This window comes from Rhopilema esculentum, chromosome 5, assembly GCF_057945365.1.
Source record: "Rhopilema esculentum isolate cy_ngs chromosome 5, ASM5794536v1, whole genome shotgun sequence".
NCBI classification, from domain to species: Eukaryota; Metazoa; Cnidaria; class Scyphozoa; order Rhizostomeae; family Rhizostomatidae; genus Rhopilema; species Rhopilema esculentum.
In genome coordinates, this window is record NC_142819.1 from 7,871,370 (window position 1) to 7,895,194 (window position 23,825).

The window sequence follows — 23,825 nt, forward strand, 5'->3', positions numbered from 1 at the left end:
TGAAGCAAGTGCCTACGATACAGCCAAAGATAAACTTACAGCCTATTTTGAACCGCAGAAAAATCGCCGATATGACGTGTACTGTTTTCGAAAGGCACATCAAGAGCCTACTGAAACATTGGACCAATATCACACTAGGTTGCGAACACTGGCTTTACCTTGTGAGTTTGGTGACAATCTAAAATTTGAGCTGGAACAGCAAATTATCATTGGGGGAACTTCCTCTCGCCTTAGGAAGCAGGCCCTGCGAGACCCCACATACGACTTGAAAGCCATGCTGATCGATGGGAGAAGGGATGAAATAAGTCGATTTCAGTCGAAAGAAATTGAATCTCAGAAAATCGAGCCTCTTTCAGCCGAAACAAAGCAAGTTGTGGCAAAAACGACCCACAAATGTCGAAACTGTGGACGGGCATCTCACCCCCAAGATACTGTTTGCCCCGCAAAAGGGAAGGAATGCCGAAAATGTGGAAAACCAAACCACTTTGCTATAGTGTGTCGTTCTAGTGCAAAAAGCCAGCAAAATTCCACGACAAGACACAGACAAAGAAAGGGAAACAAAACTGTGCACCCACTTAATCATTCTGAGTCTGAGTCGGATGATGGATACTTGTATGCCGTAAACAAAAGAAGCAAGGCTAGGCCCTACGCAAGAGCAACAGTCCTTGGATATACCTTTGACGCCATGATCGATACCGGAGCGTCCATTAACGTCATAGACAAGGCTACATTTGCAAAATTACCAGAAATCAAGCTGGAAAATACGAAAACCCGTGCCTTTGCTTATAATACTGAACAACCCGTTAAATTTATAGGCAAATTCAATGCGGTAGTGGAAACAAAGAAGCGGTATGCAGTCGCGACGTTCTACGTTGTCAATAACAACAAGTCGGGTAATCTCATTAGTGGAGATACAGCACAAGAATTAGGTCTTGTTACGCTCCATTTAAATAAAGTGTCAACAAATAAAACGCCTTCATCACCCGTGACTGATGATGGAAAGCTGAATAAACTTCTTGCAAAGCATTCTTCTGTGTTCGAAGGATTAGGAAAATTGAAAGGCGCCATTGTAAAGCTGAACATTGATGAAAACGTTGTTCCAGTTGCGGAGCCGCAGAGGCGCATTCCGTTCCATATTCGTGAAAAAGTCAAGCGTGCCATTGGAAAGCTGGAGAAGGATGACATAATCGAAAGGGTTCCAGAAACCCAACCTACGCCATGGATTAGCCCGATAGTTGCAGTACCAAAGAAAGGTGATGACGTACGCATATGTGTAGATATGAGAAAGCCAAATCAAGCAATCAAGAGAACCAGGCATCTCATTCCTACAGTCGATGATATTAATCTGAAGTTAACTGGAGCAACAGTGTTTTCAAAACTGGACATGTCTCAGGCATATCATCAGCTCCAATTGCACGAAAGCAGTCGCTACATTACAACATTTAGCACACATGTAGGCCTGTTTCGTTACAAAAGACTAAACTATGGAACAAACGCAGCTGCAGAGATTTTCCAAAATGCCTTGCAAACGGCCTTACAAGGAATTAAAGGAGTTTGCAATATAGCAGATGACATTATTGTCTTTGGAGTAGACCGTCAAGATCATGATAGAGCACTTAATGACTGCCTGCAGAAACTATCAGATAAAGGTCTCACTCTGAATGCAACTAAATGCAAGTTTTTATCGAAATCATTGTCCTTCTTTGGACAGATTTTTTCAGCTGTTGGTACAAGACCAGATCCAAAGCATATTCAAGACTTGCAAGATGTACAAGTACCAACCAACGTGCATGAAGTGCGAAGTTTTCTAGGAATGGCGAACTACAATTGTAAATATATTCAAGACTACGCAACTACCAGTGCTCCACTTAGAGAACTAACAAAGAAAAATTCACATTTTCAGTGGAAAGCTGAACACCAAAAGGCGTTTGAAAAGTTAAAGAATGCTCTGACATCAGTTCCAGTAATGGCCTATTTCGATACCACAAAGGACACTATAATTACTGTAGATGCCAGTCCTGTTGGCATATCAGCTATTCTTGCTCAGAAAGATTCAGCAAGTGATGATTGTCGTATTGTTGCATATGCAAGCCGAGCATTATCTTCTGTGGAAAAAAGATATTCACAAACTGAGAAAGAGGCATTGAGCATCGTCTGGGCGGTAGAGCATTTTCATTTGTTTATTTATGGAAAGCCATTTCAACTGATTACAGATCACAAACCATTGGAAATCATATATGGCAGCCCTAAATCAAAGCCATCTGCTCGCATTGAACGATGGGTCTTGCGCCTTCAGCCTTACAGATTTACAGTGCAGTATAAACCAGGTGTAGACAATCCTGCAGACTACCTTTCCCGCCATCCAACAAAAGAAAGTACATACAATCAAGAGAAGATGACGGAACCCTACATCGCCATGTTGACCAATGCAGCAGTTCCGAAAACGATGACAATTACAGAGATAAAAAGCGCTACTGACAGTGATAGGACTCTGCAAGCTCTACGTGCTGCTATCAGACTAAACCGATGGGACTGTGATGCAATCAAGTCATTTAAGGCGATAAAAGATGAGCTCACCATCGGAGCTTATAACATAGTTTTGCGTGGAACCAGAATTGTCATTCCAGAATCACTTCAAAAGAAAGCAATAGACCTTGCACATACCACTCATCAAGGCCTATCCAAGACCAAATCATTTCTCCGAGAAAAAGTTTGGTTTCCAGATATTGATAAGCTGGCAAAAGAAACAATCGATCATTGTGTACCTTGTCAAGCTACTGGAAGACCAAACCCACCAGAGCCTTTACAGATGACTGAAATGCCGCAAGGACCATGGCAGAAACTTCATGTAGATTTCTACGGACCATTGCCATCTGGAGAGTATTTGCTTGTTGTTGTAGACAGATACTCGCGATATCCTGAAGTAGAAATTGTGCGATCCACAAAAGCTTCAACCGTTATACCAAAGCTGGACAAGATCTTTGCTACTCATGGTATACCAGAAACACTCACATCTGACAACGGCCCACCCTTTAATGGTGAAGAGTACCAGCGATACCTCACTGCCCTTGGCATAAACAAAAATCATTCTACTCCGAAATGGCCTCAGGGGAATGCGGAGGTGGAAAGATTTAATCAGCCACTTGGAAAAGCATTGAAAGCTGCTACAATTGAAGGAAAGGTGTGGCAGCAAGAAATAAATCGGTTTTTGTTGCAATACCGCACCACACCACACAGTACAACAAAGGTACCTCCTGCAGAGCTGCTGTACAACAGAACAGTTCAAGGAATATTACCTTCGCTGAAAAAACACAACGTTATTAATAGACACAAAGAAGCAAAGAAGAATGAACTTTCAAGTCAAGCATACAACAAACTTTACGCAGACAAAAAGCGAAGAGTAAAACCAAGCGACTTGAAAATTGGAGACCATGTACTTGTGAAACAAGACCGACGAAATAAACTGACACCAACATACAATGAGACTCCATACGTTGTAACTGCCAGAACAAATTCACGTGTAACAGCTAAGAACAAACATGATCATAAGATTACACGTAACATCTCACATTACAAACGTATACCAAAACCAACAGAGACTGACAACGATGACGACATATCTTACAGTGACAAAAACAATCAAGTTGACAAAGACAAGACAGAGGAATGTGAACAGCCCTTAAGACGATCTAACAGAATTGTCAAAGCACCACAACGGTTTGGACATTCATTATCTTCGAACATTTTTAAGTAAAAAAAAAAAAAAAATAATAGCTAAGAAATGGACTTTAAAAAAAAAGGAGAAGCAATGTAGTAGAGTAGGTCCCAGGCCCCCTGGGCAACGCGTAGAGAGAATGTAAACACGTGTGTGAAGATAGAGAGATGAGTTTGCTTGCTGTATAAAGTCTCATGTCTTGCCTTGGCCTTCCACCTCAAGATAAGCAAATATTATACTTACGTCAGAATGACGTAGGTGCCACGCCCAATTTGAATGCCGCTTTTGCAAAAGAGAAGCCCTAAAAATTATTCCAGCTACCTGCAAACTCTACAAATCTAGTTGTTGAGGAAAGCAATGTTTTCGGGGTATTTTTCTACGAACCTCCATGCCCCAAACGCCAAGATTTTGTCTTCGACTATGACATTCTGGCAAAATACAGCCTCTGCAAAAACAATTTTTTGAATATCTCTTCCATTTCTGAAGTTATTTCCAATCTTAACTTTTCACGCTTCGGAACGATAACTGATTTGCATAAAAATGGTCGCAAAACATATAAAATGCCCGTTTTTATGTGATACGAAGAAGAAGGAATTTAAAAACGAGTTTATTAGTTTGCTTTGAAGTTTATTAATTAGCAGACACACGACATCGTGAAGCAGTTTAAGAGAAAACGCACCAAGAAGCATTAGAACATTCCATTGCTTTTTGTAACGCAACACAAAGTTAAGCGATGTGACAAGGCGCATCGTAACGAGTCTAGTGTGAATTCAGCTTCAGCCATTCGTGGCAAAAAATTCAAACATCAAACCTTTTGGTCAATTTTGCTCACTCGCAAAGTATTTTTTAAGAAAATTTCGCTAGTTGAGAAAATCTGCAAAAAGAGCCAAAAGACCATCTTGGGACTCCACTGGTATCATTTTTAATAGGTAAGCCAAGGTAATTGGCACTGATTGGGCAACGTCAACAGTCATGTACTCGCGTTTCTGATTGGCCTATCTCGATCCACAACTGGCGTAGAGTTTTCGATCTATGTCCGGACGTTTCATGCTCTTAAAAATGTCAGATGAAAAGCTTAAGCATGCCTCATAATGTTTGCTTTTTAAAGATATATTAATAAAAACAAACACAAATTTATGTATATCTTGTATTTGTAATTTTGAGTCTTTGCTAGCTCATCAGTCAATCCACCAAAAATGCAAATAAGAAGCAGAAGTAATTTAATCATGCGTAATGTAGAGCAAATGATAAATTGAAATATATTTTCAGATAACTGTTTACTTACAAACTAGGAAGTCCTACGGGCTATGAGCATGCTAGGATACGGGCCTAAGTGGGCCAGAATGATCCCCTTCGAAGACATCGCGCCATCACTGCGTAGTTACGATGCATACGAGCATTGAAGTAACACAATAGTACAAAGGGTGGACAGATTAGAGAAGCAATAAAGCGTGTCTCTTGGGAAAAAATGTGCCTTCTTACGTCCGAAATTTATAAAATATATTTGTACTGTGAGGTGAGGTGCAGCCTTGGCACACAGCTTGCCCTAGGGTCTTGGGTTTCTTTGTCGCGCGTTTGCTTTGTCATCAGTGTGTGTTCTCACTTTGCTTCATGTAAATTTCCTTAATTTCGCACGAAAATTTCCCCAAAATTCGGGAAAAATTCCTTGGATTTATGAAAACCTAGCCTGCGTGCAAACTTTACTTTCTGCACGCAGGCTATGAAAACCTGTCTTTGTGTAAAAGATAAAGTCAAAACAACTTTGACCTCTTAAAAATCAGGGTTGCCAGGTGGTATGGGTACTAAGTAGCCAAATCGTTTATGAAAATAGACCATAGCACGTCAAAATAGGCCAAATTTACCCACAACATTATGATGTCATAATGCGCAGGCGCAGTAAAAACAAGTTTAGTTTGCAGTATATCCGTTGCCCTTTTCATCAGCAGACTCTATAAGCCAAACATATTGCACTTCCTAAGACTTCTTTTACTTCCTTGCACTGTAATATCTACCTTGCCACTTGGTCGACATAGATTAGAAACTCGAGAAAAATAAAGCATCATTCACTATTTATTGTAACTTCTTACAATTGTGTAGATCAATCTCTGCGATTATGCGTGTTGTTGATTACTGAAAAATTGCCAATTTGATTTCAAAATGGGTTTGAAAAAAGCAAACATTATGGGTCATACTAGAGCTTCTCATTTGATACTCTTCAGAGTTTAAAACGTTAGAACATAGATCGAAAAAGTTTAAAATTTTGTACCTCCGAAAGATTGTTTGCAAATTATATTTAAATAAATTATCCATGGGCACCGACACAAGTTGAAAAAGGGGAGGGGGAGCTAAGAGAAACTTTAACAGCCATGGCAGGAGATTTTGAAAAAAGCTCTATTGTTTTGGAGGGAAGTGGGGGACAGGCCACTTGGCTCCCCCATTCGTTGGAGGCCCAGTTATCAAAGGAAATACTCAAAAATTAAGTCAATCAAATGTTGAAAAAATAAGCAATAGCAATGACTTCACGTCATTATATGAGAAATTCAGACACTGATCCATTTGGATTGAATCGATCTGAATCATTTGGACTAAATCAATGCAACCTCAAGTGTCTGTCTGGTTCATGGACATATTACCATTCATTTTATGATTTTATGGGATTTTAATCTCATTAAACATTCCTTTAGGAGGCCAAAAATAGCCAAAATGAAGCAGGAGGCCAAAGATAAAATTTCGTAGCCAAACATTCTTAAAAAAGGCCAGATTTCTCAAATTTGGCCTCCCAGTAGGCCAGTTTGCAACCCTGTAAAAAATGTCAAATCAAGTCATGTCACCCTCTCCTCTACAATTATGCAACAGCAACAACGGCTTAGGAAACTATTCAACTCATCATGTTTTCTACGAATTTACTTAGTTAATTTTAAGATAGAGACATATGAGCATATTGTGGAGAGTTATTAACTATGACTGAAGATAACAGTCATCGTGTTTTAAGCAGACTAAATAGCAAAAATTGGCTTAAAAATTTGAAAGTGGAACATCTCATAGCTGGAACTGCTGGTGGTGTTTCTGCGACTTTACTTCTGCACCCTCTCGACCTTATCAAGATTAGGTTTCAAGGTGAAGTATTTTAAAAAATTATCTTTATGGAAAATAGGTGTATTAATGAATTTTTTACCATGAAAATTTTTCATGCTTTTCAGCTCAAAAGGCTGCGATGTCCCATTTTCGAGTTTAGGCCCAGCTAATTATGTAATGGATTGGTTGGATGGAGGCTAGGCATGGTGGAATGCCGCCAGACTGGCTTCCTAAAATGTGCGACACTTTCCGACGAGATCTTAAAAGGAAAAGGCAAACTTATCTAGGCCAGATATTGCAAATTTCTGTTAGTGTAACACCAGGGTGCATTCCATGTAAGCCTCACTCTGACGGTACACCAAAGCCAAGCCAAATGTGTGCTAAGGTTCACTGGAATAAAAGTCGAACAAAAAGCATAAAACCTAGGAAAAGCTATTTATGCAGTGAGGATGATAGGTTTAGAGTCTTGCACCTGAAAAAATGTTTTCACAATAGTTTTCACCCAATGTTGTAATTAAGTTAGTATTGAGATTCATAAAAGTCACAGAAAGAGATTCATGCCACACAGCTGTGCTTTTTTAAATATATGAGTGCTCACCACATGCCAAAAGATGCTTATCTCATGCTAACGTCATGCCAAAACACGTAACTCCACACTCCAAAGATGTTCAGGATTTGCTACATGGAATGCACTCTGGGGATTACAACTTGGGTATGCCTCTAACATACTGTCCAGTCCGAGTAGAATGGAGAATTTGTCAATTAGCAAAAATTATGGTCTCATTTCTCATTGGATTTGTGCAAGTGCAATGATCCCATCAAACAAAAAGGCCTGCCTTAATAGTGGCTTGGCAAATAAAAAAAACAGAATTATGAGATGAAGGGGCTTGAAAGTGATGGTTTATGGTGAGAAATTGCATTTGTCATTCCAAGTACCTTTTGTTGAAAGAATGTCTAATGACTGGTTAGCTGTTTTGAGGAAAAAATTATGTCTTAAATTATTGAGTGTTCATAAAAGTAAGAGTTGTTCATCTTTAGGCATTGTTCATGTGGTATCATTATTATTAAGCTACAGCTGTATGTTGTCAAAGGTCAAGGTATTCAGATTCAAATAGAAATGAATTATTTTAAATGTATCATTGAGTTTGCCTGCATTCTTTGAAAAGTTTTCCAGAACTTTCCCAGAATCCCTTCTCAAATCAGAAAACAATCTTTCAAATTTCTTTTCATTCAGAAGCTATTGTAATTGTGCAAATATTTTTTTGCCAAAAGATGTAATCACAAAAATCCGTAGCTCTGATCTTTGTTTTAGGAAAATATTTGCTTGGTCCCTTGGCTTCTGTGAGCTGCCATTTTAGGCATTGTTTCATTATCAAAAAATTATAACTTGCATTATCAGAAAAACAAAGAGAACAGAAATAAAATTTTTAGAGATATTCATGTCTCAGCTGGGGAAACTAATTATGTCACCCCACTGAATAACCCTGAATAGACATGTATTAGCCATCATTAAAAGTTTCAATTAAAGAATTCGTACCATCAAATTGAGCTGATGGTCTCAACCTGAAACCATGAGACAAAGAGATGATTGACAAACTTAATTTTTTTGAATTTTAAGATTTTGCCGAATTCTCACATTTCACTCAAGGATGATTGCTGCTTCCAATTCGGCTGTAGGATACTTGTGGGTGGCCATGATGACATTATCTAGGTCTAAGAGTTTCAATATATAAATTTATAATTTCAGTAAGTTGTTTTGAATTGTGGCTTCTTGTAACTGTAAAGTACTAACCACAAACTGAACACATATTTATCCCAATAGAAAAATAATTGCAATTTCAGAGCTATATGTTGAAAACAAATACCGTAGGGTTTTAAAAAGGGTTTCCTCATTTTACTAATGGAATTTGAAAATTTGGCAAGAACCTTCACAGCAAGCCAAGCTTACCTTGGACAGCAGAGAAATCCAATTGTTCCCAAACGTAACTGAATTATCAAAGCTGAAGCAACATGCAAAATAAGAAACTGAAACAGGATGTATTACTGATTACTTGATAATAAGCCAGCTAATATCTTTTTAATTTTCTAAAACTTCCTCTGTGATGAAAGCTTTTATGTGCAGTTGATCTTTGGTTACAAAAGTTTCTATGATAACCAGATTAAATAGCAAAAAAATGTCATGTATCGGTATTGCTGGGTTCCAGCGTTCATCTTTAGTCAAATTTAAATACATTCTTGTTTGTTCTATTAGAATATGATTAGTTTTAATGTTATTGTATAGTATGGTAAGAAACATTGTATGTGATTCGAGAATCTCTCGTTGCTGTTACTTCATACACTCAATCAACACATTTTGCTTATGCTATTTACTGTTTCAGTAAATGATGGTCTGGTCACCAGGCCAACATATCGTGGGATCATAGATGCATTCAAATCAATTAAAGTTTCTGGAGGACTAAGAGGATTATACCAGGTACTTTGAGCATCATTTTCCATTATGACCCCTTCTTTACAATAATTTTTTTTATATTTTGCCATGGTACAAAATGCACACAAAATCAAGTATCTTTTTCTCAAGATGTTTTTCTCCAAAAATCAATAATGTTTATAATTTTCAAGTTTCCCTGAATATATCCAGACACTTCTTTTATCTGATGCATTAATAAACCATGAACCAAATATAATTTGAATATAAGTGGTTTTTTTCAGTACAAAGGTCCTACCTAAAGTAACAGATGTTTTAGATTTGCATTGCATTACACCAAATAACAACCTCTATCTTCATTTTGCTCATCTTAGGAAATCAATATTCTTCATAGCTAAAGAAATATTTGTAATAATAAAAAGAATTGTTGTGATCAAAAATTCAAACTCAATTAATGATTAATGTACACTTAAAGGGGCTTTGTGGGAAAGAATTCAAAATAATCTTATTGATATGAGAAACCCATGAACAAAGCCTGGATTACACAAAATTTGTCAGGTCATTTGCTTATATTTATGCCAATGTTACACAATTCATGATCATTTCAAATAGGTCTTTGTTAAAAAAATTCCAAGCTACATCAATTCCTTCAAAGAAATTTATCTACAACTTGAACCTTAAACTCGTCAACAAGAGATCTTTTCATTTAGAGATATTATTACATTAGAGATATGAAATTTAGTTCCCTGTGCCCCCAGTTCACATCACCTGCATTTAATCCAAAAGCTAAGAAATGAATCTCTGTGGGTTTAACTCTTATTCTGCTTTCATATTGACTAGAGAAGGGTTGGTCTTAATGAGGTTACTGCTTTTTCTACATCTATCACTGTTTTTATTATATATTTTACTCAACTCGCGCTAAAATCTACCAACAGCTACTAGGAGATTTAAAAAAAACTTTCACCCTAAATCTACACGTATGGCGTAACAAACAATGGATCCACACAATGGCGTAACAAAGGCATCTGGGCCCCTTAGCAATGAAACTGAAACGGGGCCTTAGACTTACTCCATGAGCCCTCTGTTGTAGCGTCCGTCAAGTGAGGCAGTAGCGAAACAGAGGCTCATGGGGTAAGTCTAACGGGGCCTCAGTATCTACAGACTGCTAGAAGGCCCAATCCTGTGAAGCATAGCATGTTAAACAGAATAGCAAGGTGTAAAAATGATAATTTTTCCTGTGAACAAGGGGCGAAATGACTTAAATGGTTCAGCTAAAGAACTTTTAGAACTTTTGAAACAAGTTTACCTTGAACAAGGTTTTGAAAGCTAGGGTGTAAAAAAGGGGCCTCTTTTGATTGGAGACCCTTCGTTATCGAACTAAGGTGCCCGTTACGCCACTGAGTCCACATCTATAGGCACTTAATAATGCTGTGCTTGCACTATTAATGTTTCGTGTTTCTTGAAGGGCGTCTCCCCAAATGCGGTTGGTGCCGGTTCAGCTTGGGGGTTGTACTTCTTCAGCTACAATTTCTTAAAAGCCAATGTCAGTGAGGCCAAAGGCATCAAGAATCTTTCCGCCGGGGAGCATTTATTAATTGGAGCAGCCGCAGGTGGGTTTCGTTCTTTCTCGTGTATGAGCGTATAACCCAGTAATTTTCGTATTGTAATGACCACTTTGAATTCAACATTACTCCAACTGGCATTTAAGCTGATTATAAGTAGATTTCTTCTTCACCTTATCGTATGATTATAAGTAAACAAGGTTAACGTACAGACGCTTTACGTACAGACGTTTTACTAACGTTAACGATCCTCTTTTACGCAGGAATCGGGAGACACTTTTATTCTCCTAATTATTTACAGTTGGCAGGCCCAGTCGTGTTCAGTTCATCTTTCCTGACGATAAATCCATTTTCTACGCTCTTTGACATATTTTTTTTGCATCTCTAAATACCTCTTGCCATTTCACACAATCAGTACAAATTAAACCAATAGTAATACTTCGACTGAATCGAAGCAGCTCATTAAAAGTGTTTTCGAGTTCCGGTAGCTTAAGAAAGCTTTCGCCTCGTGCCAATATAAATTTGTATCAGAATATGTTTTTGAAACGTATAATTATATAAACAGTAAACTAACTGGTAAAAATTCAATTTTTCCCGTTCTCTCGTTTTTTTCATTTATTCATTTTGTTATTCACCTACTTATGTATGTATTCGCCTTCTAATTACCTGCTTTACTTAATGAAGCGTTTACTGCCCGACAATATTTCATTTTATCGTGTTTCTAGCCATTCCCAAAATTAGTCTTTTCAATTCGGCTTAATATGCTAGATTGTAAACAGAAATTTCGGTATATGGAATATCCGCATTTTTGGATGTTAACTTTTTTTTTAGTGTCTCTTTGCTTTCATTCAACTAATGGCAATGAGTTCATAGTAGAGGAAAGATTATGGAGTCGAGATTTTCGCGGTATTTAATCTTTGCTCTTAGAAATACAGGGCTATGCCAAGTGTGATTTGTGAGTTATGTAAGGATGTTGATTTTGGTAATTTTTTTTCTTGCAAAAGGAGCAAGCACCCTGTGTATTACGAATCCAGTATGGGTAGTTAAAACTCGCATGTGCCTGCAATTCAACTCACAATCAATCGCAAGCGAAGTCTATTACAAAGGAGTTATAGGTACGTGCTTTATCGTCAATGTAAAATGGTTTTTACCCACTAAAACATATATTGAAAATGACATATCTACGTTTAATAGAACGGACTGACTGAATCAATTAGGAGCTGTGCATTTGTTATTGTTTCGTTTGGAAACTAATCGCATAGCATAGCAAATCTTTCAGTGACGAAAGTTAGAGTGATTGCCAGGTCAACTAGCAAAGTCCGTTGGTTTAAAATTGAATTATTCCTCGGTCTAAAAGAAATCTGAATATACCATCTTTGATAATTAAATTCATATTGGTAATGAAGAAAACGACATAATGACAAAAGAAAGTGATGAAATTTCAAACAGCGAAATGATGTTATATTTTGGTGCAGTATGTTTATCACTGTTGATGATTAAATAAGCGACACTGTCGTAGAAATCAAAGAGATGAATAAGAAAAAGTAACTGCTTGAAAATGCTTAATTTTGAAGAAGATCCTGGATAGCGTATGCCAAAAAGGAACATTTTCCTTTACTCAATTGCTCAATTGTAGCATTATTAACAATTTATAACATGCACCCAAAAGCATTCCACACGAAGCACAGGCATGTCTTGTGTGTGACTGAAAACGTTTAACGGAACAGGACCCTTTCCTTGCAAGCGTTTGAATTGAACGAGTTGTGATGAAGTTATTTAAGTAGAAAACTTTTCTTTGTGAGATAACAGATGCACATTTTAAGGTTTTGAATAATTCTTAAAATACCAAATACTTTTTTTGTACTTTAAATTTTGAAGACGGTACGAAATAGCGGAAACATTGCATACTGAAGCACTTTTCGTTCGACCCACTTCAGAGTATAAACATCGGATAATAGTTGAAAATTAGTAAATGTAGTAAGCAGAAAATTTATATCAAGTTTTGGATCGAAAACCACGTGAAAGGAAAAAAGGCGCGTTTGATTGGTTCTTTTGTCTTTTGACAATCAGCGACCGCATACCTTGAAGATTCCAATAGAGTAAACGTTTGGTCTAAGGGATTCCAAGAGAGAAAAGAAGATTCTAACTCTTTTGGTCTACACAAGTCGGCAGTTTCCTTGGTGTTTCCGTGCAGAACATTATCAAAAGGAAATTAAATCGATCTGCACTTGGGTACAATTTTTTTTAGCTTTTGGTTACATATGCTGAAAGAAATGTATACTTCAGTTCCACATCTTATGTTCCCGTTATACTATGCTATTTTTACTTTCTGTTTGGTTGTCTTTGTTGAGCAAACTCTCCCTTGAAATTTTGCGCACACGTTAACGTCGTACATGCCCGCAAACAGTACTGATGATCACAGATTCTAGTACGTTAATTTTGTGTTTCAGATGGCCTTATAAAATTATACAAACATGAAGGTATTAGGGGATATTACAAGGTAAGCCTCTTCTCATCAATAGAAGCAGACAAAATTATGTGATCAGAAACTCTTGCAAAATATGTATTATTATAAAATATGTATTACTGTATCACTAAAGAGGATAAAAAACAGGAAAAAAATCCCTGCAAGTCTTTCATCATGTAATGGCGGTGTACATGCGTCAACTCGGAATATTGGCGATGGCAATCAAAAACAAACTACAACTAAAATGAAAAAATTGGGTTTTTTATAGACTGATGAAATTTGTTTTTAACATTGTACTCTGTTGGTATAACCATGTGCTTTGTTTGTATAGCCTTATTCAATCTACAACTGAGTTTATATATTTCCAGTCTTCGAGTTTTCAATATATGTTCTGACGTTTTTATCCATGAAGAGTGTCAGACGAAAAGCTGCAGTGTGTTTCACAAGTTTTTTCCTTTCTGAAAGGCATTTTTATGCAGTCTATATCACGGCTTAATTGCATTAGTAGGTTGTCAATAGTATGTTGTGTGGTTTAATATGAACATGAGATACTGACACGTTAATTATGCAAACACCTGTTTAAAAAGCAAAAACACCTGTTTCACATCAACCAATTCTTGCAACTACCAAATTTTATAGTTAGTTTACTTCGCTGCAAAAAGCGAGAAGGAAAGTGAAAGTCGCAGATTTGTGGAAAATAGGCATCTTGAATATGGAGCTTCAATGCCTGCCAAAAGTCCTTGGAACACCCTGAGATTTCTGTGAATTCACGTGTCCCATGCTATCTCCAACAAGGAAGGTGTTGCCCCCCTTCCCCCTCATTCAATGTTAATTAGTTAGCTAAAAACCATAGCTATGTAAAAATATATCACTTGTACATGTAGGATTATTAATATTTCCGTGGCACAACATTGTATAAGGGAGAGGGGATGTTGCAGCTCATGCACAACGTGAATTATGGCCAGTGTTCCAAGACTTTTGGCAGGCATATACCCTAGGTTGATATGATAAAATCGGTTTTTAATAACCGTCCGCCAAGGAACCTTCAATCTAATTATCTTTAAGATGGCTTTAAATTGCGTTTATATTCTTCGATTTATAATTTAAAGCATCATGAGCTAAAAACTCCTGCATGGTTGCGAAAGCATAGTGCAGCGAAGTACACACAATAAACAGTGCGAAGTACAGTAAGAACTGTATATATAATCACCAATCAGAAGGTACAATTGTTTCTACCGGGATAACAGTTTCAGAAGATTTGATATACCAATCTCGTTTAACGGGTGGGAAGAGGGTGTTGGTTCTTATGCCCCCAATGTTTGACAGGGAAATTTTGCTTTGGATTCCTAGACTCCCTGCTTTGGCTTCGCCTGGTTGGGGCTCGCTTCTGTTGGAGGGAATACACACCCACAACCCCATGGCCTGTATTTAATACCTGTTATTCTTACTGTTTGCAGGGATTTCTGCCAGGGCTATTTGGTGTTTCCCATGGAGCAATACAGTTCATGACTTATGAAGAACTTAAGAAATGGAATAGCAAATACACCGGCAAAGCTATCGACTCAAAACAGGTGAGAAGGGATTTGCAGGTGTTCGCTTTGTTTACACAAAAGTAACGGAGTCAGCTGTTACTGAGTTCTTGGTTAGCAACACTGAAGTAACAGAATGGAAGTCGTACATGCTCGCTAACCATACGATCGTGTATAGGACTGGATAGAGAGTTGTAGACGTGCTTCAAGTCTTTATTGATTTTCTTGAAAAAGAAATTGTGCAAACGAAGGAGAGGGTTCTCCTTTTCATTTGATTTGATTGCCATTTTTCTAGTATAACAGCATATTTAATTAGAATCTACAAGAATTAGGACCATGTGACACTGGAGCTCTTCCAAAAGAGTGAGCTTTAGATATTTCTTGTTGCTTTTCTAAAGTCCTGTTTTCCCTACAAAACTAACGCGGGCTCGCTCTGGTTTTTAAACGAACCCAGTTTGAATTTTGCTTTCTTCACACACTTGTTTTGTTTTCTACGTAAACCAAACTCGGAGCGTACCCAGACTAATGCCATGTTAACGTATACACAGTTTTCCTAATTTATAAGATTTGAAGATAAGATTTCTAATGTTTACTACAGCAGGCTATTCTTTTGAAGCTGACCATGCACTTGGTTCTCTGCAGAAGTCGTTTCGTTGCTTACTTTTTTCCTCCAGCAAGATTAGATTCCCTGTCAACATTTCCATCTACTGTGATATCTACTGTATTTGCCTGTAACATCTACTGTGGGTTTTCATGTTGCAGAATTGGCATTATCTATTGCTCGTCCAACAAGCCTTTTGGTCGGCATAAAAAAAGAAACCAATTTGGCACCGTGAAACGAATATTGTATAAAATTTTGAAATTTCAGAACTTAAAATCTAATGTGAAACTGGACTTCCAAAACGTGAAAAATACTGGGTAAATGTTTGGTCGTTTAACCGGGGCCTTGGTCAATTTTATTGACTTTGCCTGAATAAGTTTTAATTCTATAGTTTCGAAAGTTGTTGCAGTGCAAAAGTATGTTTTTGTTTTTTTTCCACATAGAATTATCACAATGATTAATTTCCATTTACAGTCGGCAATTACGTACATTGTAATGGCAGCTCTGTCGAAAGTTGTTGCTGTTGTGGTGACGTATCCATATCAGGTCGTAAGATCACGGCTACAGGTTTGTGTAAAGTTTTACATTTACAAGCCATTTTTGCTGTGTAAACCAGTACGGTAAATTGGGAGCCAAGTTTCTACGGATATCGCAATGCAAAACAATGGCCTGAATGTAAGACAGCCTTTCGTACATTAGTCTGTGGTTATAATCATACGAAATTTAGCTTGAAAATTTGTGACAGTAAACAGAATGTGACTGTATACCGAGCTCAGTGGAATAGTTTTGCATATTTTGGTCTTGAATTTTAAGTCTTTAAACTATAAGCAGAGCCGACTGTATATTGAAGAGACTGGAACACCTAGGACTGTCAATACTTTCTATATTACCGTTTTGACTCAAATCCTGTTCTATTTCAATTCCTACTTCAATTCGTTAATCGAAAAAAATGTTTTTATCAAAAACTAACTTTGTTTTCTCCTGGCGAGAAATGACCGACATCTTACACCGGTTATAGCCATCTTCACGAAAGGCATTGAGAGGGAATTAACCCGAGAATAAAAAAAACAAGGCTGCCTCTGAGTGGGTGGGTGCTTTGAAGAGTAGGCATAAACTTTGAATAATATCCCAACCATTGTGGTAAGGCAAAGACATGAATCCACCTGCTTTTTGGATTTATTCATAGCCAAACTGCTATTACTTAATCTTTGGTCTTCATTGTGTATCAAAATCAGAATTATTGTATAAGGACAGCGTTTTTCTCCCAGTTCTGTTGAATGTACTGCCGACTCCGCTTAAAGTCACACAACCGCTTACAGTTACATAAAATTTAGACTGAAATATGCAAAACTGTTCACTTTAAGCTCCATTTACATTCACACTCAGTTTACTATCACAGATTTTCAAGCAAAATTTGTGTTACTTTACTATAATCAAAGTCTACCGTATTGGCTTCAAACTCCGTAAGCAAACAAGCCGAAGGCAATGCAGTCGTTTTAAAAATTACGAGGGCAACGCAGTTTGAACGTGCATTCACTTACACTGATCTCCAGGTTTTTCTATTAGTACTCAGATATCAGAATATAGATTCACATAAATAAATATACAAGGTTGGCAAAACTTCTTCCTTTGCAACAGGGGCAGTCATCATCATCAATATTCAGTCCTGATACCTCACTGAAAGAAACTGATCAATCTTTACTTTTTATCTTCGCGTGTTCTAATCTTCCTTTTCTTACATGCATTCTCTTTTGACAGGCAATAATAAAACGGTCTATGCGATAAAACCCAAATATTCACCCCGCACTTGCAATCATGGCTTGTTTCAAAGAGTCTTTCAGGATCCCATATAACTTCTGTACCTGTCTACGAGCAGATTATCTTTTTGTTTAAAGAGGTAACAATTTGGCATATTATATTTTTCAGGATCGAGAATACCACCAGAATTATAAAGGCATCATCGACATGATTAAAAAAACATTGAGGTTGGTCGTGAGAACTTTGCCATTATAAGATCTTTTTTCCACTCAGGCGTCTTTACCTTGTCATGACGTCAGACGTCTATTTTTTCTGGCCTAGGCCAACGATGTTGTTGATTCAAAAGCTTTGTTCATCTGGTTGTGTGTGTTAAATATGTTTCCTTTTTCTCTCTCTTTTGCTCATAAATGCTAATTTCATTTGCAGAAATGAAGGCACAAAGGGATTTTATAAGGGACTGACACCAAATCTTTTGAGGTAAGACTTTGTTCTATTAACCAGGTCATTGGTGTACGTTTTTAGAAAGACAATAAACTAATGATGTTTTTTTTATTTTTCAGAGTGACGCCTGCCTGCTGCATAACTTTTGTTGTCTATGAGAACTTGATGCATTTTCTCAAGCCGATTCTGGGGCGCGAGGAGACCTTAAAGACCTGATATCTGTTGGTCTAGGATCTCTTGAATTGGTATTAAAATGGAATAAGTCAATACATGTTTAAGATTTTTTACAAATGAATTGAAGTACTGCGCAACGTTATACGTGAGCCTGGGTAGCTACAAATTCGAGTCTGAGCAGCTGTTACACACGAGAAAACTATGTAGATTCTAGATAATCAATGGGATCTCACTGTGGGCTGGGATCATCCAACGAATCTTGGTTTCAACCTAGCGGCAGCTCTCTTGGCGAGCTTGAACAGAAATTTTAACATAATAGGAACAAATGTGGTTTTATTTTTTTTATTTGATATGCGTTCTTAAGTCGTTCTATCCATTGATTTAATTCTTCATCAGACCATGCAATACCAATTCCCTGGCTAAAAAGTTTCCTTCAATAATATTCCAAATCGTCTTTGCGATGGTTGATCATCAAATCTTCCTAGGTTTTCTAATCAATTTTGTTCTTGGTTTTCCTTTTGGAAGTCCTACCTTAAAAAATTTTAAATTACTATTAGATTACTATTAATTATTCAATAAATTTACTATTATTAAATACTAACATACCATTCGCCCTGCTCCTGTCATTTATTTTTAATTTTTAGACTTTACCCCCAAGGCTATTTTGCTAATTTCCTGTGAAGATTTCTCAGAACAGTCAAACCCCAATAAGGCCGATTTCTTGGAACCAGACTAAGTTAAGTACCTTTAAAACCCGAATGAAGCACGACAGAGTAAAAAACTAAATGCTATCCGCTCAAATATAGGAGAATAGATATGTCATCGCGCGAACAATGTTAATCGTATCATTAATGCCTGTACGTTACTAGAAATAGTCATGGATTTGTATCTCCATTGGGCTATCGACATATAATTATACAAATAAATGGAAATGTCCAATTTAGGTCTAACACAATTATCGTACTTAAAAACCCACTTATACGGCGAAAATTGATTTCACAAAATGGGCTGGGCCTAAGCATTCTGTCCCAATATTAGAATCAAACGAGTTTGATTGTAACATCAAAAAGGTGCTTTGAAGCTATCTCGACTCGTTTATCATACTTAACGTAGAAGACTGGTATGTATTTAAGAATTTTTATGCCTTTGTATATAGTTCAGTATTTATCACAGAATATGTTATATATCAACTGTGATCCTTTCATCCACTGAAACCTATCATTTAGACCTCTTAAAATCTATCTTTATCAAGGCAGAAAATCTTGCTTTTGTAGACAGAAAGAGCTTGCTTCATTTCATAGAAAAATAAACTATGAAAGTTTTATGTTTTGATATTTCGGGCAATTGGTCTATTGAGGTTAGAAGGGACGAAATAAAGTCTCAATGAAATTTTTCTTCAAACTCAGGTAAGTCTCACGGAGAAATATTTCTAATGAGTTCAAGTTGGGTATATAGATTTTGGAATAAAAATGAGCAGAAAAAACTAACACGACCCACCAATTGTTTATATATCATTATGGACTTAAGCTGAACTTCTCTTCTCTCCTGTTAGACAGTGCACGATTTCCCGGAAAGCCCTCTTCTCTCTCTAGTCATACGTATTTTCAGTGCACGATTTCCCGGAAAGCCCTCCTCCCTTTCATTGATGCCTCGTTTGTATACAAAATTGTACATGTTCAACTTGTTATTGGTACAGGGGTTTGAGCGTCCAAACATTTTTGCTTGTATACCCCATTAAGGCATTTAACGGCTTCAAGCAGACTTAGCAATGAATTGGAGTTGCATCTGGCTCGCTTTTTCGACAGAAATTAAAGGTTTGGATATGCAGGTGATTTTCAAGAGAACTTCCTTCAAAGGATTTCACAATGAACTAATTACCGGTATTCATTATTCAATGTGTATTTTGGTTAATTTTTGCAAGATTATCCGCTTAGGTATAAAGCAATGATGTGAACTTAACAAGATAATGATTATTAAAAAAAATTAAGGTTTCTACAAGCCGTCAACACTGACGTCGAGAAATTGGTCACAGCGTCTCAGTCTATTAAGGTCTCTCCTTTTGTGTTAAATGTCACATAAGAAGATAGGAACACACGAGCAGATGCTCTTTCCTCGTCAAACTACTATAATTTTGCCCTGGTTCTTAAACTAATGAACCAGCCCAAAAATCCTTTAGTAAAACTAGGACTTTTCTCCGACTATATCCCAGTAAATACGTAACAGATTAAACTGGTTTTGAACATTTAGAGGCATTCCATTGTGTTATTTGTGATTGTTTGGTCAAAATGAAAATAATTCTCAAAATATATTTTATGACTTCATCACATTCCCGATCTATACTTTTGTCATGCATGAATTTATCCACTAAGAGGCGCTAATCTGGTTCCTGAATAAATTCGTGTCCCGAAAGAAAAATAAATTAAATGAAAAAATAAAATAAATAAAGTATTTTGATTGTTACAAAAAACTTTTTTATCAATAAAAATAAAACATGTTATCGATCTTGATTAACAATTACACAGGCACTTAAGGTTAAATATCCCTCTACATTGTGGACCGAGAGGTTCTCGCAGCTCTCGGCCACCATGCTTGACAACCCATCTCCTTCAATAAAGATTCTTTCTCGAAACATTCTCTTTGTCCTTTCCAAGGACCTTTCATTTTACATTAACCTTTTAACGTTTTGGTGCAAATGATGATAGGAGGTTTTGCTTGGAACAAAAGCAAGATACTGCTTTTTTAAGACCATATGGTTAGACAAACTGCTATTATTTAAACATAATTTAGAGGCAATTTCGAGATACAGCTTTGCTATAATAGTTGTATTATTTTAAAAAAAAATCAAAATTTTAACAAATAGCTATAAACGAAACTTGTTCTCAGTGCTTAAATTTCGTTGTCATTTATCATTGTCAAATGAAATGCAATGGCAAACGCCACTGATCGACAAGGCAGTATGTATCTGGCTGGTAACAATCATTATTTAACTTGTGATAAACGAAAGTAAAATTCAATAGAGGAAAAATACAGAGAATATCAATGAAACCTAGAGTGAGAATCATTTGTAGAGTAAGAACAAGAAAACTTAAAAGAAGAGTTGGATTTGCAGGTTAAAACGAATGAAGTCCTGCGGTTGAAGATGAAGCATGTTGAATGGATTATATTGTTCAAGATCTTGAATACAATGTTTCGAGTCTCAATATCATCTTTAAAATGTGTTCCTCACGTTTTAAGAAAAATGGATATGCATTGCCGCAGATGCTAAGAGCGCTGATAGAAAGGCCAACACAAAAGAGTTCGTCACAGTTAGACTAAGCTCTTGGAGAAATGGCATGTACATTTCGTTCTTGCGCTTAATTTTTAACGTCGAGCACAATGACGTAAACGCTATTTTTTGATGTAAATAAAATCTTAAAATAATGCCCCTAGTTGTCGTACACAAGTGAAAATGCATTGCACACGATAAACCAGCATGCCTACATTAAGAAATGGCCCCTCAATAAATGGAAATGACTTCGCAAAGAAATATTTTGCATAATTTTGTCTACAAATGGAAATTCAAAAAATAGTCTGATGACATTGTCGAGTATTTTGAAGGTTTTCCTAATGGCCTAGAGACAGAGCCTTTTTAATATCCTGGTGAAATTTCGTGCTGATTTCTGCCGTTGCTAGTATCTCTTCATAACAGTCGGAAGCATTCTTTACAGAACGTTTCAGCGAACAGTGCTATTACACTGAACTGGGTGACTTTGGTAGAAGAAAGTTCTCATCCGAAGTAAAAATTCTCTTAAAGTAAAATAATGCCAGCTATTATCGTACGAATGTGCTTAAGTCATTTACAGGTGGAAATGGACAGGAGGGACATTAGTGAAAAAACTCGAAGTGTCATTGATGTCCCTTTCTAGGAAAATGATGGTACACTGCTGATAGTCGAATAGTTGGAAATTACCACGAGAAAAGAACCTAAATATGGGCAATGCTTAAAGCAGATAGCTATGTTGTTGTCTGGAAAAGTAAAAACTGTAATCCCACAAAATACATCATTGACTTATCGGTAAAATAGGGGCGAAAATGAAGGAAAACGTAGGAATCCAGCCTGTTTTTCAGGCGTTTTACTGAGAAAAGACAGCTGACAAAGTCGAAAATGGTACACTGCTGATAGTCGAATAGTTGGAAATTACCACGAGAAAAGAACCTAAATATGGGCAATGCTTAAAGCAGATAGCTATGTTGTTGTCTGGAAAAGTAAAAACTGTAATCCCACAAAATACATCATTGACTTATCGGTAAAATAGGGGCGAAAATGAAGGAAAACGTAGGAATCCAGCCTGTTTTTCAGGCGTTTTACTGAGAAAAGACAGCTGACAAAGTCGAAAATGGTACACTGCTGATAGTCGAATAGTTGGAAAATTACCACGAGAAAAGAACCTAAATATGGGCAATGCTTAAAGCAGATAGCTATGTTGTTGTCTGGAAAAGTAAAAACTGTAATCCCACAAAATACATCATTGACTTATCGGTAAAATAGGGGCGAAAATGAAGGAAAACGTAGGAATCCAGCCTGTTTTTCAGGCGTTTTACTGAGAAAAGACAGCTGACAAAGTCGAAAATGGTACACTGCTGATAGTCGAATAGTTGGAAAATTACCACGAGAAAAGAACGTAAATATGGGCAATGCTTAAAGCAGTTAGCTATGTTGTTGTCTGGAAAAGTAAAAACTGTAATCCCACAAAATACATCATTGACCTATCGGTAAAATAGGGGCGAAAATGAAGGAAAACGTAGGAATCCAGCCTGTTTTTCAGGCGTTTTACTGAGAAAAGACAGCTGACAAAGTCGAAAATGGTACACTGCTGATAGTCGAATAGTTGGAAAATTACCACGAGAAAAGAACCTAAATATGGGCAATGCTTAAAGCAGATAGCTATGTTGTTGTCTGGAAAAGTAAAAACTGTAATCCCACAAAATACATCATTGACTTATCGGTAAAATAGGGGCGAAAATGAAGGAAAACGTAGGAATCCAGCCTGTTTTTCAGGCGTTTTACTGAGAAAAGACAGCTGACAAAGTCGAAAATGGTACACTGCTGATAGTCGAATAGTTGGAAAATTACCACGAGAAAAGGACGTAAATATGGGCAATGCTTAAAGCAGTTAGCTATGTTGTTGTCTGGAAAAGTAAAAACTGTAATCCCACAAAATACATCATTGACCTATCGGTAAAATAGGGGCGAAAATGAAGGAAAACGTAGGAATCCAGCCTGTTTTTCAGGCATTTTACTGAGAAAAGACAGCTGAGAAAGTCGAAAATGGTACGCTGCTGATAGTCGAATGGTTGGAAAATTACCACGAGAAAAGAACCTAAATATGGGCAATGCTTTAAGCAGATAGATATGTTGTTGTCTGGAAAAGTAAAAACTGTAATCCCACAAAATACATCATTGACTTATCGGTAAAATAGGGGCGAAAATGAAGGAAAACGTAGGAATCCAGCCTGTTTTTCAGGCGTTTTACTGAGAAAAGACAGCTGACAAAGTCGAATAGAACCTTTTACCTTTGTAACATGGGCGGAGTTAGGAGAAAAACATGTTCTGGCTTTCAACAAGGAGTTTTTAAACTTTAAAGAAAGGTACACGATGCTATAACGGGATCCAACTGAGAATGCCAGCCAAAAAAATCTAGGACGATTTCTACGGTGAAAATAATTTAACTATTAAACAAAATACTAACGAGAGAGTATATTCTCAAGAACTCATGGAGGTCAACAAGGTTCTTTTGGTTAGAATCATAATAAGCCTATACGAGAAAAACATAATAGGTAATATAATAAGCTTTTTGAACAAATGCTGACCTAATGGGCACATCAATCCTGTAAGCATTAAATGCAATTCAAGTGTTTTGAAAAAAACCAAAATTCTTGATTTTCATACAGAGAGAGAGCAATATAGAGAACCTTTTCGCAATTAAACTCTTCATCCACAAAACGGTTTAGCTGGTTTTGACTGGTCAACACAAAGAACTAATCAAGCGCAAACCGTATATTTCCACACATCTTTTGGTCATTATCCATACTCTAATA

At 36.9% G+C, this 23,825-nt stretch overlaps 1 protein-coding gene across 2 annotated transcripts; it reads left to right on the top strand.

The window, feature by feature from the left end:
- Window positions 1–6,603: 6,603 nt before the first annotated feature.
- On the top strand, window positions 6,604–18,937 carry LOC135689638 (solute carrier family 25 member 32). 2 transcript variants are annotated; one of them, XM_065206937.2, is made up of 10 exons: window positions 6,604–6,832; window positions 9,169–9,263; window positions 10,681–10,825; window positions 11,782–11,892; window positions 13,228–13,277; window positions 14,702–14,815; window positions 15,849–15,941; window positions 17,301–17,359; window positions 17,559–17,609; window positions 17,693–18,937. In XM_065206937.2, exons 1-10 carry the CDS (start codon window positions 6,676–6,678, stop codon window positions 17,787–17,789), a joined length of 972 nt encoding a protein of 323 aa, XP_065063009.2. In that variant the 5' UTR covers window positions 6,604–6,675; the 3' UTR covers window positions 17,790–18,937. The 2 variants fall into 2 exon arrangements, 1 of the variants encoding a protein (XP_065063009.2); XR_010516541.2 differs by lacking the exon at window positions 17,693–18,937 and having other exon boundaries at window positions 15,849–16,049.
- The last annotated feature ends 4,888 nt before the right edge of the window (window positions 18,938–23,825 follow it).